The sequence below is a fragment of the Poecile atricapillus genome, chromosome Z, assembly GCF_030490865.1.
Source record: "Poecile atricapillus isolate bPoeAtr1 chromosome Z, bPoeAtr1.hap1, whole genome shotgun sequence".
Lineage (NCBI taxonomy): Eukaryota > Metazoa > Chordata > Aves > Passeriformes > Paridae > Poecile > Poecile atricapillus.
Genome location: NC_081289.1, coordinates 49,513,764 through 49,532,589, shown reverse-complemented (window position 1 = coordinate 49,532,589; position 18,826 = coordinate 49,513,764). Strand labels below are relative to the sequence as shown.

The window sequence follows — 18,826 nt, the reverse complement described above, 5'->3', positions numbered from 1 at the left end:
AGGTTCTGATACTTGGATGCTGTCTGGGAAATTTAAAAAAAAACAAACACCAAAACTAGAAGATGCTATGAGCTCAAGAAATCCAATCTGTAACTGTCCTGAAACTAAGATGTTTCCTGATGACACATGTATGATCTATAGTTCTGAATGTCCTGATGCCCAATGTGTGGAAGTATTAATGGCATTATAAACTGCCAGCTGACTTCTAACATTCAAGAAATAAAGGAACATTTAAAAAGGCAAACTTAGGACTAAAGCAGAGAAATAGATTTTTTGAATTCTGTAATGGAAAGAGAACATGCAAAAACATCCTTAGCTTCTAGAAATTGAGTGAAGAGACAGAAATAACTCTGTTTAAAGCTTTTGTGTAATATTTATTATATATTAAAATGTATATTTATTGTATATTAAATATTATATAATTATAACTGTGTAATATCTAAGCTAATCAGCATGCGTGCAGGAAAGCAAAATAATTATTTGTGGTCATTTAATATTTCTGAATGTGAATATTACTACTGAGTGACTTTATGTTTACTGTGGAAAATATAATTTTAATTTCTTTCATTCTAGGAGTAGACTTCCTTTCTACGTTAACTAGGTAGTATCTAGATTCTATTTGTAACTGCAGAGGAGCACCACATAATATAGGAAGATGTCTGAATCTGTTGCCTAGCGCCAGAGAGAAATACTAAATTTTTTAGCAAAATATGCCTAATTAAAATTGAAGCTTCTGGAGAAGACCTTCACAGTTTCAACTGGAAATCTCTGTGTAATGGTCACTGGCTTCACTTTCCTTAAGGTCAGGAAAAGAGTGACTTGTCTAATACTTTAATTGCCTGGCATCTTTTGAGAGCAGTTAAGAGACTCAGCTGAATTTCGGGTATGTCATGTTATTAACAGTTGAGGAGGGACTTGAAGAGCAAAGGAGTTTCAATTACTTGCTGAGCAAATCTTTGATATTCATGGCATACTATGCCTTGTGTATTATTGAACAAAGAACTACTTTTCTGCTTCTCTTGGTATGCAAGAAGCTTTACTTTTCAAGATCTCTGTTTAATTAACTATGTATATCCTTTCAGCATTCTACTTAATGGTTGAGATGCTAGGTCATCCAATCCTCAATTTGAATATTATAAGAATACAAAATAGATGTACAAATAGTATTATTTATAGTAAAATAATTGACCTGTAAAGTAAGATTTACATAATATGTTGCTTAAACTGAAATTTCAAATATATCTACTGACAGTTGGGCATAAAGACTCTAAGCAGAGAATCCTTTTGGTTATCAAATTTAGTAATGGCTGAAATACATTTATTATTAAAATTATTATTAAATTTATTATTATTATTACTATTATTATTATTATTATTATTAGTTTAACTCAAATGGAATACAAAGTAAGGGAAGACATTGAATCAGCATTAATGTCATCATTATGGCGCTCTGAAGAATCCTGTTAGCTCCCATGGTGTGGGAGTCTGAGACTCCTACAATGAACAAAAATTCTTGCTTTTATGTAATACAAAGTACTGCTAACAACATTTTTGCTTTTATGTAATACAAAATGTTGCTAGCAACTGAGCCTGGCATTCAGTCCTTCACAAAAACCAGATATACCTAGCCATGCGTGTATAAATAAGCTCATAAATATATAAGAGTATTTACATACACATATATGTGATTCAAGGTTTATTTCATTTCTTTATGAAATATGAAAGAATGTTTTTTTTCTGTTTGAATACCTCTGCGTTTGGGATTATTTCACTCTGAAATAGCAAAGAACGGAATAAGAAGCTAATGTTATACATTTGTCCTATATCAGCATGGAAAAGGAAAGCTTTCATTTTCTGCCACTGGTTGCCCAGGCAAAAGCCAAGTTGCCAGAGCATAGCCCAGGCATTAAACAGTTGTTGAAATTCTGGATTTTTCAAACAGCTTATTGAAGAAAGGTTTGCTTTGAAAATTTGATGGAAAAGCCATTCCACCAACAATGACCTTAGCAGACATTGGGTTAGCATCCTGTGCATCAGTCCAGAATAACTTAGTAGCTAAAAGCAGAGGGGTTTTGCCTGTAGAACAGGCGATCTGAACAAATATGTGGCAGGTGGTAAGAGGAAGAAAAGCAAGTCTTGTCACAAACTCAGTAGTTTATAGTTTGATACTCAGATGGATTTCAAATGAATGTTGTTGTTGTTGTTTGGAAATCGCTGGCTGGGAATCAACTTGGAATGTGAGTACTGTACCAAGTCAGGCAGCTGTCCTCTGGCTGCTGCTTCTGCTTTGTGAATTTTTGCTTTTGTTGTATATGAGCGTCCCCAGCCTTAGCTTGTTTTCTGTTCTACCTGATTTTAGATTGTTGCAGATTCAGAATAACAGATGGTGGGCCAAAAACAATATCTTCAACCTTGTGTGTTGCATCTGGTGTTTTGAGGGATTTTTTATCTACAATATACTCTCTCATATTAGAGACACACATTTTTTCAAATAATCCATATCATAGCCTTTGGCTTACCAAATAAATGAAACCTGAGTTAAGTTCCCTATAGGAAGAAATACTTGCATTGCAATTATTCTGTTAAATCAGGAAAATTCTTTAAAAAATAGTCTAAAATTTGCATTTAAGATGTCTACTTTATTCACCTCGTAAGAATTGAAGAAGATCTTTCTCTTCAGTTTCACCTGCCATGGAAGAATGTAGCAAGAAAGGAATTGTCTCAGACATAAATAGAACTATGTAATGTAAACTTGGCAATATGGTTATGGATCTTGTGGAATTTTCTCTTGAGTACAATTTTTTCAGGGATTTATTACTTTTGACTTAGGTGGAAATTTCATCTAATAATAACTCTGATAAACTGACTTTTTCTACCAGAATGACTTCCTGGAATATACAAACTGTTTCCATTTTGTGAAGCATATGGACCTTAAATTAAATCTTGCACAACAACAAGAATGATGGGGCTCTGTTTTTATCCATGCCTTGATTATTTACTTCACTTATACTGCATTTTACTAATGTTTCATTTTGTATTCCATGCTGCAACAGCGAGTGCTGTACACAGGCTGTAACTCTCCATTGGTGAAAAAGTGGAGTTAATTTACTGATGAGTACTAAGCATGGAACACTACTTGAATAGAAAAGTTACTGTGTAATCCTTGAGAAAATAATATGTATGAAAACACACTTGAGCAATGGCATAGGAATAAATCAAACTTGAGACTCAAGCACTGTTCTAAGAACAGAATTGGCTGTTGCGGGTGTTCAGGCACATCAAACAAGAAGGTAAAGTTTGGTGGGGACAGTAATTTTAAAAGTAGAAGGATGGAAGCAAACATTTGAACTACTAATATGCTCATTAATATATTACTAATATGTAATATAAATACTGGCATTTACTAGATATTTTATATTTATAATCTATATGCACTTATTTTCACTACCAAGAAAGCTGAAAACAAATTCTACAATTCTGTGTATTAATACCATTAAGACAAAGTATGTAGTAAATCTGGAATCATAATTATTTTCAGAACAAAGTTTACGATTGGTCTTGGTTATATTCTTCTATACAGAATGTCTTTTTTTTCATGCACAGTCTTACAGCACAGCTTATTCTCTTAATGGGCATGTTTTCTGTCAATAGGTGCTGGTAGGTATTTATATGATATGTTGAAAATGATTTGAGTATTAAATATGAATTTCCAGTTAATGAAAACTCTCTTTTTTTGTTCTTCCCAGTGTGATCATTACTACAGTCTTGTACCTTTCGGATGCCCTTCGTAAAAACTTCTTAAATGAAAACTTTGATTACAAGGTAGAGTAAATGATGGATGCAACAGTTGCTACATCATCCTGTGGCTTGGTGATTATTAAACTTGGCTCCAGCATCTAAGTAGCTAGAATATGTACTAAATCAGCAATTTCAAGCTTTCAGAGATGTTTTTTTCTTAAATACAGGACTATCTTAAAAATGAGTGCTCTGAGGTTTTTAATTTCATTTTATTTTTCATTTTGTTATTTGAGCCTCTTTGTTAGACTACTTATTTAGGATTTTTGCATCACAATTTTTTGGATCATAAAAACTAATGAAATTATTTAGCTGGGTTTTTTAGTTATTACAGAAAGAAAAAGTATTTCATTTTTTTAATCAATGCAAATTTATATAAAATGCGGATTTATATTTTTGTAATATCTCTAGACCAATTAACATGTTGCATAATTAAAATTAGAAAATTATGACACTTCATGGTGAATGTAGTTAAAGATGTTAGTGTGTACCTCATATAGTGCGATACTGCATTTATAATAAACTGTGAATTACAGCTTTTAAGATTCAGATGAGAAGATGTAGGAATGTGTCTGAAAAGACACATTTCCATGGAAACAAACCTGAATGAATATTCTGCCCAACCAAGAGACGTTAGTCCAACTGCTGCATCATGAAAAGTGCAGAATCTCCTTCCTAGGGAAGACACTGAGTTCTTGTTGACTTCCAGCAGGGCTGTGGATGCTTCTCCGAAAATCCAGACTCCTGTTAGATAGATTGGCAGGAATGCAGATTTATCTACTTAACTGAACATGAGGAAGCCTATTCTTTATGCATTTTTGTAAGTTCAGAGGCTAAAACTAATAAAATAATTTTCTGTAGACAAGACCTCTATGTTCCTTAAACTTGATTAGCAATGTTATTGCTGTCCTGCCAAACTTTAGGGTCTGGAATAGGGCTCCCTCTACGCTTCCAGTCATGGAGCATCTATGATTGGGTTATAGTAATTAGTATTTCCTTTAATTTTATCTCTAAGTCGTCTAAGTAGAGACATCTGATTCATAAAGCATGTGCACAAAACATCTGTATATCTGCAATATCTTAATGAAATCTGGCTTTAGTTTGTCCAGTGAAGGCTGCAGCAGGTGAGACTTGCAAATAGTATTATAAAGTATGATGGACAGAGAACATCAGTCCTGTTATGTGATAGCTTTTGAGGTGTCAGGATTTTTTGGGTTTGGAATTAAAGGCATAAATTTCATAGTTTTCTATTTAAATATCCCCAAAAGAAAGTTTCCAGAAGGAAGGCTTTTTGATTTGGAGGGGTGAAAAAAACCCAGTCTGTAACTTTTACATTTTGAAGTGTAGGATATGCAAATAGATGTATTTCTGCTGAACATCTTGGGGTTGGTGAAAAGAATATTTTGAGTCAAAGAAATTTCGTCAAAAGCAGTTTGAGTAATTTATTAGTTGAGATTGAAACAAGGGCTGTGATTTGAAACTTTGCATCTTGAGTGGTCATGAATTGTACTGAGAAAGTGAAATAACCACATGCCGTATGCTTATTGTAGATATGGGATTCCTACTTTTTTCTTGCTGTCATTTTTATAAACCAGTTATGTCTGCAACTGGAGATGTTCTCACCTTCCAAGAAGAAAAAGGTTTTAGAAAAGTAAGTATTGCTATCAGCTTGTAGAAAACGGCAAGAAATTTAAAATTTCTCAAAATGCAAGACATTGGAGGCTGCAAAAGGACCCCCCAAAAGAGAAACATAAGAGTACGTCCACTGACTAGAAAAGAGTTGGTCCTGGCCCTTTGTACAGGTCTTCAGAACCAGTAACCTTCATATGAGTGCCTAAACTGGTTCAGACACTGGGAGCAAAACAGACATTCATTGCCAGTGAATGCCTAAGTCAATCACACTTGTTCAGGTGTTTCTGCCAGGCACTGCACTATTGTCTGTATGAATGAATTGTATTTCTTTAAGCTAGAGCAAAATTATTTGTTCTCAGAGAACTGGAGCATGTTATGGCAAAAAAATAGGTTTTGCTTCTCAGCTGTGTTACTGATGTGTAGCATTTTGACAATATTTCATATAAACTGGGTTTAGGAATCCAGTTTTAGCTGTGTGTAATCAAAAGTGAAAAAGACTTGGGAGAAGCCAGCACTTTCAAAGTTGAACTACAAATGAGACATTTAATTTAATAATGTGATGGAATGGCATATGAACTTGATTTTCTTAAATTATCTTTCACTTGCTTGCTTTATTTTTTAATACACTGCAGATATGGTGACATGAGGGTAACAATGGGATGTGAAATCTTCAGTATGTGGCAAAATTTAGGTAAGTGATTAAACACATCATCAGTAACTCAAAATGACAGCCAAATATTATATATTATATATAATATTTTGCCTATTGTATATACTTCCCGGTGATAGACAAGTTGTTGATAATTATGTTTTAATTCAAGTTTAGGGAAAAGTTTGTCATCTGTAGTTCCCTTCTTTATAGCTAAACTCAGATTTCTATGCCTTGATACTATAGCTTACCTATCCCTATTTCTTCACAGAGAAATGAGAGAAGACCATCAGAGAAAATTAAGAAAAAAAGTAACACTCCTTTTGGGCAGAATTATTATGCCTTGAAATATACTTACGTTCTTATTCTTAGTCTTGTTGTCAAATTGTTTAAGGACAAGACGTGTCTCTAATTCTGAAGCTCTCCTGAGATCCTGGATTTGCATCAGGTCTTCTCTGAAGTCTTAGTTGCACTAAAATATAAAGGCACAAACAAGTCAGTGACTAATGTATAAATGAGACATTGGACAACATGGAAAAAATACATTCTTGAATATAAACTTAGGAACACATATTTTTAAGCAACAATTGTGCAAACTGTTTGCAATTATGAGTGTCAGAGAAATGCAGTTCAGTGTTGTTTGGGAAAAGAATGAAAAGTGAGTAGAAGATTCAGACACTACATTTGTCATCTTTATATTTCAGTTATTCAATATTCACTTCATCAGAGGGCTTATTAAAGATACAGCAACCATCACCAGTGGTTTCTGAGATACTGTCATTTCAGTTCTGTCAATCTTTTCCCCAGCAAGATATGTAGTTGCAAAAAATTGGTCTTTCAGCTCAGCCTGTACTAGAGAGACATGTTCAAAATAAGAAATATTTTCTTTTTAATATCTTGTTAACATCTCATAAGTAGCATATTTTACTTATTTAAAATATTTAGTATTGAGTCACTAAGACATCCCTCTACATTACGTGAATACATTATGGATATTTCAAAACGGGTATATCAGGGATACACTCCCAGATCCCATCTCCTTCCTGCACGTGTGTGGAGGATGAGTATGCATCACCTCCCCACTCATGTTGTTCTTTGCTGAATGGAACCTTGGGATGCAGGGAAATGATGCCTTTCAGTAGGGTGAGTCTTGTGGGACACAATATGGAGCTCATCTGGTAATATGCCCAACTAAATGTTAGGATATTTATTGCAATTGGTGTTATGCTAGCTGGCATTTTACTATTCTTGTAGCAGTAAGAGTATCGTAAGCCTTGATCCTTGTACAGTCACCTTGCTTTCATAGGGATAAGTGTTCTAGGATGTTTCCAGAAAAGGGAGTTCTTGTTTTCCTTTGCACAAGTGCAGACACTGAACAGAGCAGCAAGCAGGGGTGAATGCCCACTGGAATATCCAGAGGTGGGCTGGACGTAAATTAATTCCTAGCTTGGAAAATCAGTGCATCCTGATTCATAATCCCTTAATTTTGAGGATATATGAAGTCTAACTTGTGAAAAACTGAATCTGAATGGTCAGTGTTTGCTGTATACCTTTCCTGCCATTTCTAGCTTTTCTGACAAGAACTTAATTTTCTTTTAAGTGGAATGTGGTGAGATAATAAATACTTTAGAACTGATTTTTAAGCAAGTTGTTTTGAGAACAGCTGGGTTGCATTTTCATTTTCTTGCAATTGAAATATGTACTTCCATTTCTATACTTGCAAAACTAAAGATAGGTAAAAATCAAAGTACTTACCTTTTTGATGAGCACAGAATATCAGACAGTTAATGATTTTGTAAACACAAGTATGTAGATCTTAGAAAACAAATTATTCCTGTGAAATATAAAGGAAATGCAGAGAGAGTGCTTTGTCTGTCTTTGTTCTCTTGCTGGAAGATTAACTTCAGATACAGCTAACCTACTGTCACTTTTGAACTCAGTATTGCATAATAAAATCTGATAAATTATGTTTTCCTTATATTCTTTTCTCTATAGCTTTCACTTTTTGGGCTTAAGAAATAGTCCGTGCTGTGATGGACATGTGATTAAAAAAAACCCTATAGGCATTTAAAATGCTATTTTTTCATTCTTCAGATAGCATTTGGATTGCTTGATAACTCACAGGACACTCATTTCACATTCAAGTTTATGTTCATTTTCGTTTTAGGAGAACACAAACTTCACTTTATTCCAGCATTGATTGGCCCTTTCCTGGAAGTGACCTTGATCCCTCAGCCAGACCTGAGGAATGTAATGATTCCTATTTTCCATGACATGATGGATTGGGAGCAAAGGCGAAGTGGCAACTTTAAACAGGTACTTTGTGTGAGGTTGTTTATAAAACAGGATTGAATATCAACCACTTCATAAGAGTCCTAGTGTGTCCTGGAGTTCCCTTGGTGGTTCAGGGTGGAGAAGGTATCCACAACTGCCTGCTGGAGAGGGATTACAAGATTACCCTTTTCTCTCTTGGCAGGACTAGTAAGGTTCTCTAGTTAATACTTTTGTGTTGGTCATGTGAGATGAGGAACAAAATCCATGGCCTGCTGAAGTGAAGAACAAAACTTGAGCTGTTTTCAACAAGGTTATTGTGGTGGTTTTTCACCTCTGCTTTACAGTGGTACAGACTGCTGGTTAGATAGGATTCAAACAGCTTCCCTTCTGGTTACTATGGAAAAATATCAGATGTTCTTCAGTAAAGATCCAAGTATTCTTGTTGCTCAAACACTTTCTTAATGGGCTAGAAAGGAACGACCAAGAGTGCCATCTGCTCCCTCAGCTCCCACTCAGTTCTTTCAGACTGCCTCAAACCATTCTCAGTGCCCTCCTTCTTACTGCTTCAAAATGAAGGAAAGTAGAAGTATTTTAATTACTCCCAGGCAATCATAATGCTTGGGGTGGGACCTGCATCTAAAACACACACCAAACTGTTAAAAACAGAGTAGTGCATGTGAGATCAGTAAGTAGCTTTTCTCTATCAATATATAAGCTTATTGTTAAAAATTACCATAGAAATGTTAACAAGGAGTGAGAAGGAAGAAAATCCACTTGTTCTGCTTCTCTGTCTTTTCAGATTGGTTTTAAGCGTAAATTGTAATAGATTTATTCTGTAATAAAATAATGACAACAGCTTGGTTTCTCCCCTAGATTTGTGATTGTTAATATATTATTGATAAAAAGGAGGTTTGAAATATAAATACACAGTGTAGCAACAGCTCTATATTTTTTTATAATCAATGCCCTTAAAAACATGCGTGATTGGAGGAATCATTTGCCACCAGATTTTCCTAACCACCAAGTTTATTTGATAGCTAATATCTAAGTCCAGGAAATTTGCTTTCTAATGAAATACGCTGGCAGGTAAGAATGTTGGGAGACTCTGAGCTCCCAAGTATTCTGAACAGTGCAGACATTTATATATATTAAATTATAAAGAATGGGGTGCAGGTTGGAAAAGATATTTTTACTTCAGTATAAGAAAATAGCTTGTGCTTACAGCCTTGCAATAAGAATTCAGGCAATTTATTTGGGCTGTGTGCTTTTCCTCTGACTCCATAAATAGATAGCTGCCTTAGCAGCAGCAAATGCTACTCAGCCTGTAGTTTTAAAGTCACGTTGCTCAATTTAAATTAGCTCCCTCCCTCAAAAAAAAAAAAAAAAAAAAAACACCAAAAAAAGAGAAAGCCCTACAAACCTCAGGAATTATAACAGCTTCAAAGAGATGAAGTGACTTATCACATGATTGACCAATAATTCTAAAATATGCATTTAGCAAAGTCCCTTACATAAAACCAGATCTTCCTTCCATTTTCTCTAATCTCATTAAAAGAAAAAGAAGCTGTTTACACCACACTTATATGTTGCAGGTGGAAGCAAAGCTGATTGACAAACTGGACAGCCTAATGTCAGAAGGTAAAGGTGATGAAACATACCGAGAACTCTTCAACAGTATGTGAGTAATATGTTTATCTTATAATTCCTTAAGTTTAGTTGGCTGTATCAGATACAAATGTCATTGTAGAGAAGTAATGCTTAAACCAGTTGTGATGCTCATTTTTTCTTTTTCTTTTTTTTTTGTTTCCTTAAAATCTGAAGAATAAAATGTTTCATGGTGTTGTATAGCATCTGGCAGTAAAGTCTGGCAGTACTTCTTGCGTACAGCTATAATTGGGAAAGGCAAAATCTGTTATATCGCAGAACATTCTCTTTCTCTACCCACTAATTTTAAAATCAGAAAAGCAAGAAATGCTTCATAATTGCATAGGGTGCAGGTAGAGCTCAGATGGACCATTTTGAAAACAAGGCATGACAATTCAACAAAAAGCATTTAATAAGTGATTTTCCATTGCTACAAACTTGTACTCCACTGGGTAATGTCACTTGTTGATTTCCTGTTTGATGTAAACAATTGTGTTTATTCTGATAAGATTATTTATTTTAAATTCTTTTGACAAATGACTGGCTAAGCTTTTAGTGTTTTTTAATAAATGAAATGCCACTTAAATCTAATAGGAAAAGCTAATGATAATGCTGAAGCACCTAAAGTTGTGCATAAATTATTCCACTGACTGAAATAAATTATTGTCACAGAGTACAGGTACAAAATAACTAACTGGACTCTATCTCTGTTGTTCCTCAGAGCTCAATTCCACCAAAGTGAAAGATTTCACTTAATTCTGATGTATTTATTTTAGTAAGAGATGTATTGTTCCTCTTCAGGATTCCAAGCTGCTGTGTTTTACTCAGTTCTACTAAATACAGGATTTTTTTTTCCTGTTTTTGTGGTTACTTAATCATTCTTTCTTCTTTAAATATTATTTTTAGCTCTCTTGTCTTTAGTTAAAGAACAGGATTCAGGTCTTGGTGTCTGAAAATAGCTAACATTTAATAATCCGTAATTGTACTGAGTTAAAAAAATAGAATTCCTAAATATTTATCATGTATAGAAGCAAAAGTGGGTAGAGAGATTAGGTAGAATAGTATGGAATTGAAAGAATAATAGCAAACAGCAGTACAGTATGCTAAAGCAGAACTTTCCTCTAATTATTCATGACATTTTCATAATCTGTGTAAAGATAATAAAAGGTAAGATGTTTTCAATATTTTAGTAATACAGTATTCTATCTGTAAAATTAAGCCATTAAAAGAAAAGCTCTAATTATAAAATGAAGCTTATATAAAAATACATCAGTGTGTCTATCACTGAAATAACTTAGAATTCTATAAGAAAGCATGTAAGTATCAAATACAGTTCCTAATTTTTTAGGGTTTTGAGTTAGATTTCAACTGGGGAAGGTTAAACGTGATATAGTGAAAAATGCTGAGAGCCTTTTATAAATCTAAATGCTGAAAACATAGTCATGGTAATTTAAATTGCAAAATGTCTCACAGCATCAGTATACTTGTGGTTGCTGTCATGGTATAACAGAAGTTAAAACTAAACAGGGAAATTTCAGAGTAAGTGCTCAAGTTCACTCCCAGCTAATGAAAAAGGTATATTTATGATTAGTTTTTTTCTTACTTTGATTGACTGTACATGCGTTACCATGTCTCAAGAGGAGAGCCTATAGAAGATACTAATCTAAAATGGAGGGTGACATATTGCTCTAGGGTATGTGAAGAAAAATTATGAAAATCAGATAGACAGTTTGGGGAGTTGACTGCAAGAGACAGGGTTGGTTAGCCTGAGATTTTGGGGTTTCTTTATTTCTTCCATGAGTAATGTAAACTAAGCAGTATTAGGGTGTCTTTACACAGTGAAAGAAAGCAGACTTGTTTAGGCTGAAGTGGCAGAGATGTAGCAAGTACCCAAAAACTGAAATAGTCATGCAATTTTGAAGCAAGCAGTGGCTTCTTAATCTTTAATGAAAGAAAATGCTACAATATCACCTGATCTTTCTGAAGATTAGGCGGGGTTGCTTTTGATAACCAAGGAGATGCACCCACCTACTTTGAATACAGCCTGGGAACTGCAGCAGTTGTGACACTTTCAGGTTTTGTCATACTGTTTATTTTGTCTGAATTAGAAAATGAATTTAAATCTCTTAACTCCCACGTTAACTGCTTTTTTTTTTTTTCCCAGAGACAAACACTGCATCTTTCCTTTGAACATCTATTTTCAAGGATAAATTATAAGCATTTCTGGAGATAGCTAAAACATTATGTGCTTAGAATTTGCTGCCTACAATGGGCATTTAGATAGAATTAACTATATCGAATAAAAACACAGAGAAAGTAGGGGGAAGGTGACTGTTGTTTGTTTTGAATCAATGTCTTTCTAGGGACTTGAATATGACCATTCACTGATTAGCTCCTTATGTCATTTGAAGGAGCTGCAAAGCATGAAGTAGTGAACATTTTGTTATCATGAGAAACTAGATGTTGCAATTGTTATCCATTGTAATTATGTTATGAAAGCTGTTCTGATCTACATTTACATTGTAATACTGCACTTGAATTCCTGAGTTAATTAGCACAAGGAAAAGAATGATTTTACTTTATCAAACAGCTGGTGGTTAAAATAAAATTCTCAGAAGCTGTGGTATATACTCAAGTAGGTCTTTCTTCTGAATCTGATGCATACTGCCAGTTTTTAACTTCTGTAGCTGTATTTCAGTTTGGCCTAAGACCAGCCACTTCAGATTTGCAAGTTAAGTGGCCACACTGAAGCACAAAGCCTAATGAGTTCTGCTGGGGGCCTGGCAATGAGGCTTCTCTTTGAAGAGAAGAGCTGACATTCAGCTGAGAAGGCATTTATAACTAAGTTCTGCCAGTTTCTGGGTGACTTCTCCAGCCATGAATCTATTATATAAAAAGTGATGGCTGCTACCTTTCCTCTGCTGCCTTCAGTCATCTTAGTTTCTTCTCCAAATGCCTGACTAAATTTGGCACTGCCCAGTCCATTAGAGTCTGTCTGAAGAGACTCTTTTGAGTGCCTTTATGACTTATTCAGGGAACCCCTGGCTATAGTGAGGTCTTTGGACTCCAAAAGAGGCATCCAGATGTTTTAAGGCACCTCTAGGATTAGCTGCTTGTGACCTAAAAGCCTGAAAAAGGCTGTGGTTTAGGCCTACAAAATCCATTTGCTGCATGATTGAGCTAGCCTGAACATTGTTCTAAGCCTGCTGTTCATCCCTGGAGAACTCTGGTCCTCTTGATCACTATGCTCTTACTGCTGGGGTACCCAGGATTAAAAATAATTACATACACCTCCCCTTCCTCCCCATCATCCCCATCAAATAAAACAAAGCAAACCATTGTTCAGGTGAGCTCAGTGTTAGGCTATAGCAGCATGGGTGTACAGAAACATTTTTATAGTCTCCCTTTGTTGTTTAACACCCTTTTAGTGCTTTGTGCAAGACAGCCAAGCATCTTGGCTATGCTTTGGAATCTGTAAGAACAGGGATTCAATTCTACCTAGATTTAGCCAGAATATGCTTGAGTAGCTTTTTCATTCTGAGTGTTTGTTCTGTGCATTGTGCTGGAAATGTAGCACGGGGAGAGGGAGGCGCACATCAGAAGGCAAGTCTTAAATTTTTTCAACTGACCACATTGATGTCAGTTTGTATAAGTACTTTGTATCTCCTCAACTCATTATTAGAAACTGTGTCTTTATAATGAATGTGCCAAAGCAATTTTAAAGAAAATGCGTAAGTCAAATGCAGAACCATCTGTTTTAAATGAGAAGTTTTTCTAGAGGAAATATCGCTTATTATTTTGTTGAATCTGGGTTGAAATGTTCCTCTTTAACAGAGTTAAAACAAAGTAGAAACAAAAAATCCCTGCAGCAATCAATGTTTAATAATGTACACGGGCTCTACTCTTATTTCTTATTAGACATGAAAACTTCTATTAGAAGGAACATAAGGGGTTCAGAAGTGAATTAAGTTAGCCTGTGTATTCTGTATGGAAAACAGAGGTGCCGGCTCAGTGCTTCAGCATTTTCTGGTTGAGGACAGTCTTGTCATCTGCCTGCTAGCAATGAAAGATAGCCAGCCTCTAATTGTGAAGGAAAGACATCTGACTGCCTCCTTGAGGGAAGTGAGTTTAAGATTTGTATAAGGGTGCAGGATGAAGATCACTATTTCCTCCTCAGTTTCAGCAGAGCACAGCTTCATTTAGGTCAAATTTGCTTGGAGAATTGCATCTGTGACTTCCCCGAGCCTGTAAGGAGGAGAGCTGGAGTGTATAGCTAGTGCAGCTGGCATGTAGGAGTTCCTGAGCGCTGTTAGAGGTTTGAAATTTGGATGTAGGAGTTTTTAGGGACTGAGCATGCTCAGGGTAGATGAAGGTCAGTGGAGCTGACAGCTTGCCCACTGCAGACAGAAGGTTCAGAGATGCTATTAACAACTCTCTAAAAACCTCTAAGGATGTGGGAATTTTCAGAGGCTTCTAAATAAACCATAACTAAGTGCATTTTCAGGGAGATTGCTGAAATATCTCCATGGACATGTCATCCACCTGAGCTCCTGCACCAAAGCATAAAAGTAACATGGCTCTGTAGATAAATATTTCCTTACTCGTTCTTGTATAGAAAATGTGAGAAATTCATGCCTAAATGATAAATATTTGATAAATTTAAGCAATGAAAAACAGAGGCTTGTAGCACAACAAGGCAAATTGGCACAATAGTTTTTAATAAAATAATCTTATGACACTATAAACTAATGGAATTGTACATCTGCATGACAGTATGTTCTCAGAAAGAAGTATTAAGTGAAGTGGGGCGGGAATCATCTTGTTAAAATCCCTCCTCTGTTCTTAAATTTCATCCATACTGAAATATTAGAGAAGAGAGGACAAAAGGAAACATCTTTATAAAAAATTGAGAAGGTATATTGAGCTGATTAATATTCTTTTCTAGGAACACCTTTAAATTCCACATATTTTGATATATCAGCATGAAGTGAATATATAAATTTTTGGAAGAATTGTGTTAAGTCTTTGGGGTATTAATATATTCTGAAAATTAGGTATTTGATATATTGTAACCTGATGCAGCTAATATAAAAATCATTTGTTTTGTCAATGCTTCCTGGACTAGAATTCCACTTTTTGGTCCTTATCCTAGGTAAGACATTGTTTGCAAATTGTGCTTCTTGGGAGGGTGTTTGTGAGAGAAAATCTAACTATCAAAGATGTTGCTAAGGTATTAAGGTACTGGTAAAAGCAGAGAGGTTGTCATAGTAACAGTTAAAAATAAACAGTGACATTTTTCTGGCTTCTTTTTTTTTTCAGTCTGCTGAAGAAAATTGAGCGGGAAACATGGAGGGAAAGTGGTGTTTCATTAATTGCCACTGTGACTCGCCTCATGGAGAGGCTCCTGGACTACAGGTGAGTGATTATCACAATTTAGAGGGAGGGTTGTCGTCTTTGAAATATTAGGAAACAAATACAGTTATCCTGCTGAAACGGTGGCTGCACGTGGGTACATGGATACATCAGCTGTAAGTGCTCAGGATCTCTGACAGCAGCTGCTTAGTCAACAGGAAAATGCAACTGGCAGGATGAAAACAACCAAGCAGACTGCCCCTGGTGTAAGAAATCTAGTGGTGTGCTTGAGTTTCCTGTCAGGGAATGTAGTAACTTTTGGCAGTAGGTTGGTGACTCAAGTCTGTCTGAAGACATAGAGCTCAGCAGTAATCACCTGACAGTTGTTTTACACAATATGTAAAATTCTTACTACTGTGTCAATCATGCTTAGTTGTAGTGTCAGCTGGCACAGTGTGTATGTATACAAAGACATGATCTCTGGGTGAGCACCTCACGTCTGACTGTACCACGTGCTCCAAGGAGAGGGAAATGAGAGGCATGTACTCTCTTTCAGGAGTGCAAGACTAAAGTCAGTTGTGAGCCTGTGTAGAGGCTTCACATTTCAGCTTAGTCCACCTTATGGCCACCAACTGTAGCACTTTCTACAGCTTATGTGTAAGGTTTTCTCCCTGATTGCATAAGGACACATAGTGAGACCTAGTACTGCACTTGCTGTCATCACTGATAGCTTGAAAGGAAAGCTATTTCACCAATAAAGAGACTGAACTCTTAATTTCAAGAAGTGTGGCACTGCTATTTCTCTTCAGGGATCAGCTGGATTGCAACCTCTAGGGCTCCAAATCTTTCCAAACAGTGGTTATGAGAGTATCTGGGGCAATGGTTTAGCCCATGTATTCAAGAATGTTTTAAAGTTATGTTAATTTTTTTTTAGTGACTACATGTTGATGTCTGCCTGTTTCTCTTTTATTTCAGCATGGTTATACTGGCTACTTCTTTTTTACCCTGTGTGATAAAAAAAGGTCACATAGTAATGACAGAGCCAGAAAGAAAACATTGACTTTCTTGACAATTGAGGTATTCAATGTACTACAAAAGGAGGCATGAAATCTCTTAGCTACTTGGTCAGCTATTCATCCAAATGCCATCATTTCAGCCAGCTTGCCAAGTCAAATATGTCTGTTTTCTGAGGTGTGCTTCACTGTAAGAGGATAAACAGCATTCCTTTTGACTTTCATTACTTTCTGCTTTAGGGACTGCATGAAAATGGGAGAAGTGGATGGCAAAAAGATTGGCTGCACTGTTAGCCTTTTGGTTTGTATAATACTTTCTCTTTCCCTTTTTTATTTCAGTTGAGCATTTTTTACTAAACATTTTCTACTATATGGATACACATTTGAATAGGACATACTTTGCTTCTTGTTGCAATTTGAGTGAAATTTGACGGAGTAATACTACACTTAGGATCACTGATTATTTTTTCCAGGCTGAGATCGATGCATTAGGGAGTTAGTCTTCCCTGGCATTTCATAGCTTGGTTCTGAAAGGACTCCAAAACTGCTTTATTCAGTTTTATGTCTCTTCCTGCTGGATAAACTTCACCAAAGTACTTTCTGATTTTATTTAGTCTCTGAGTTTGTAGAAACAAACATGCCTTTCCTCCTCTACCAAACCCAACAAAACTTACATGATTTCTCTTGTTTCTTTTCTTCCCCAATAACTGATGCAAGTTGGTTCTTATAGCATATAATGTGGGATATCTTGTGAATACTGCAGGCTGACTATTCTCTCCCGAGTAGAAGAGAGAGAAATGCCACTCAAGACCTCCTGTATTCATGCTATCACCATTACCACAAACCAACAGTGCTAAGCCATAGTATGAAAAAGATGTCATTTTTGTTTACAAGATGCATTTTGATTCTAGGCCAGTTTCCACTGACAAATTTGTTGACTTGTGTTAACCTTGGAAAGTTTCCATTTTCATGGTGAATCTTTTGAAAAGCAGTATTTTTAGCCAGAGGGGAAAAAAACCCAAAATAAGCTGACTTGTAATTCTGCATTTTTGACGTCAGTGAAACAATTTCGTATCACTTCTGAGTAGCAGTTATACATAAGAGAACAAAGGACTTCTTCAGTAGGAAAATAGTCTTCTAAATAGGGGTGATATTTACTATGAAGCCATAAAGCAGCTGGCTTGCCGTCAAAATATCTGGCATGATCTGAATTCTTTAAAACACCTGGATTATTTTCATCCCTAAGGAGTTTTTAATCTATTATTAGCAAATCATCCAAGATTTGGACAAAAAGAAAATTAAAATATTTAAAAATCCCAAAACACCATATTACTTTTTAATGAGATTTTCAATGACTCATACAGGCTAAGCTGGATTTCATATCCTAATAATTTTCAAAGAAATTTTTAATACTCTTGAACAGCAGAGAAACAAGAAATGCTAAATTTTCTCAAATAAATTTAAAAATATTTTTTCTTTAAAGTTTTTATTTTTATGTTTTCATAATGTTCCTCTCTCCTTTTTCCTTGATAATAACTCAATTTGGGAAACAGTATCACAGAATATAAATTCTGTACATTAGGAGAAAAACTGCTTAGAGTTCAAAATAGCAATTTAAATAATAGAATAGAAATTGTTAATTTCTAGTGAGAACCAGTGCTTAGACTCTTCTAGCCTATAAATTTTTATTAACCAGAGCAGATTGTCCTGAACACGGAGTATATCTAGTAGGAGGACTTCAGCTGCATGTCCATTGTGAATGTGGCAGTACTTGTGTACAGTGCTGTAGGCTTGTGCTCCTCTTCCTGTAACTTTTTCATACTTTGCTTTAGGACTTGTAAATAAATAAAGAATATTTTGAACTAAGAATTATGATATTGCAGTCCATATTTTATCCATGAAACAAAAAATAGCAGTTATATGCTGAGAAATCAAATCTATGTATCTATTTGTAGAATATTATGTTTAAAGTATTTTATTTGTAACCATTATCATAAATTTATCAACTACTACATTTTATTACAAAATTCAATTTTATTTCAGAATTTTTACAAGACTGAACTGAACAAGGAAGAGATGTATATTCGCTATATTCATAAGCTCTATGACCTACATCTGAAAGCACAAAACTTCACAGGTAACTGAGTACAAACTAGAAAAAGATATTTAGGACTGGTCTGAGGTTTGCAGTCTATTGCAGCCCTGTAAGCTGTATCCTCAGTGCAGAACATATCAACCCAGGCAACAGCTGTTTCCTTGCCTAATTGATGTCTCAAAATACTGCTTTTTTCAGCCCCATGGCACTATAATTTGCTGAGCCATGGTGAATGTAAATTACTTCTATTGATACCCACTAGCAATAAATGTGTGATAGGGTCATTTTTCCCCCAAAAGAAGTAAAGTTTTGAGGAAGTTTTTATGAGTTCACTTAGTGGTATCTGAGCCCTATACACTTTTTTGAAATGCT

At 35.3% G+C, this 18,826-nt stretch overlaps 1 protein-coding gene across 1 annotated transcript in view; it reads left to right on the top strand.

The window, feature by feature from the left end:
* The window catches only part of LOC131573650 (dedicator of cytokinesis protein 4-like), a 225,456-nt gene that overhangs the window by 177,641 nt on the left and 28,989 nt on the right, over positions 1 to 18,826 (top strand). The window contains exons 28-35 of the mRNA XM_058827803.1: positions 3,747 to 3,822; positions 5,346 to 5,446; positions 6,060 to 6,118; positions 8,244 to 8,392; positions 9,943 to 10,028; positions 15,314 to 15,409; positions 16,600 to 16,660; positions 18,403 to 18,496. Of these exons, the coding sequence (XP_058683786.1) occupies positions 3,747 to 3,822; positions 5,346 to 5,446; positions 6,060 to 6,118; positions 8,244 to 8,392; positions 9,943 to 10,028; positions 15,314 to 15,409; positions 16,600 to 16,660; positions 18,403 to 18,496 (722 nt within the window). The remainder of the gene's footprint in view (positions 1 to 3,746; positions 3,823 to 5,345; positions 5,447 to 6,059; positions 6,119 to 8,243; positions 8,393 to 9,942; positions 10,029 to 15,313; positions 15,410 to 16,599; positions 16,661 to 18,402; positions 18,497 to 18,826) is intronic.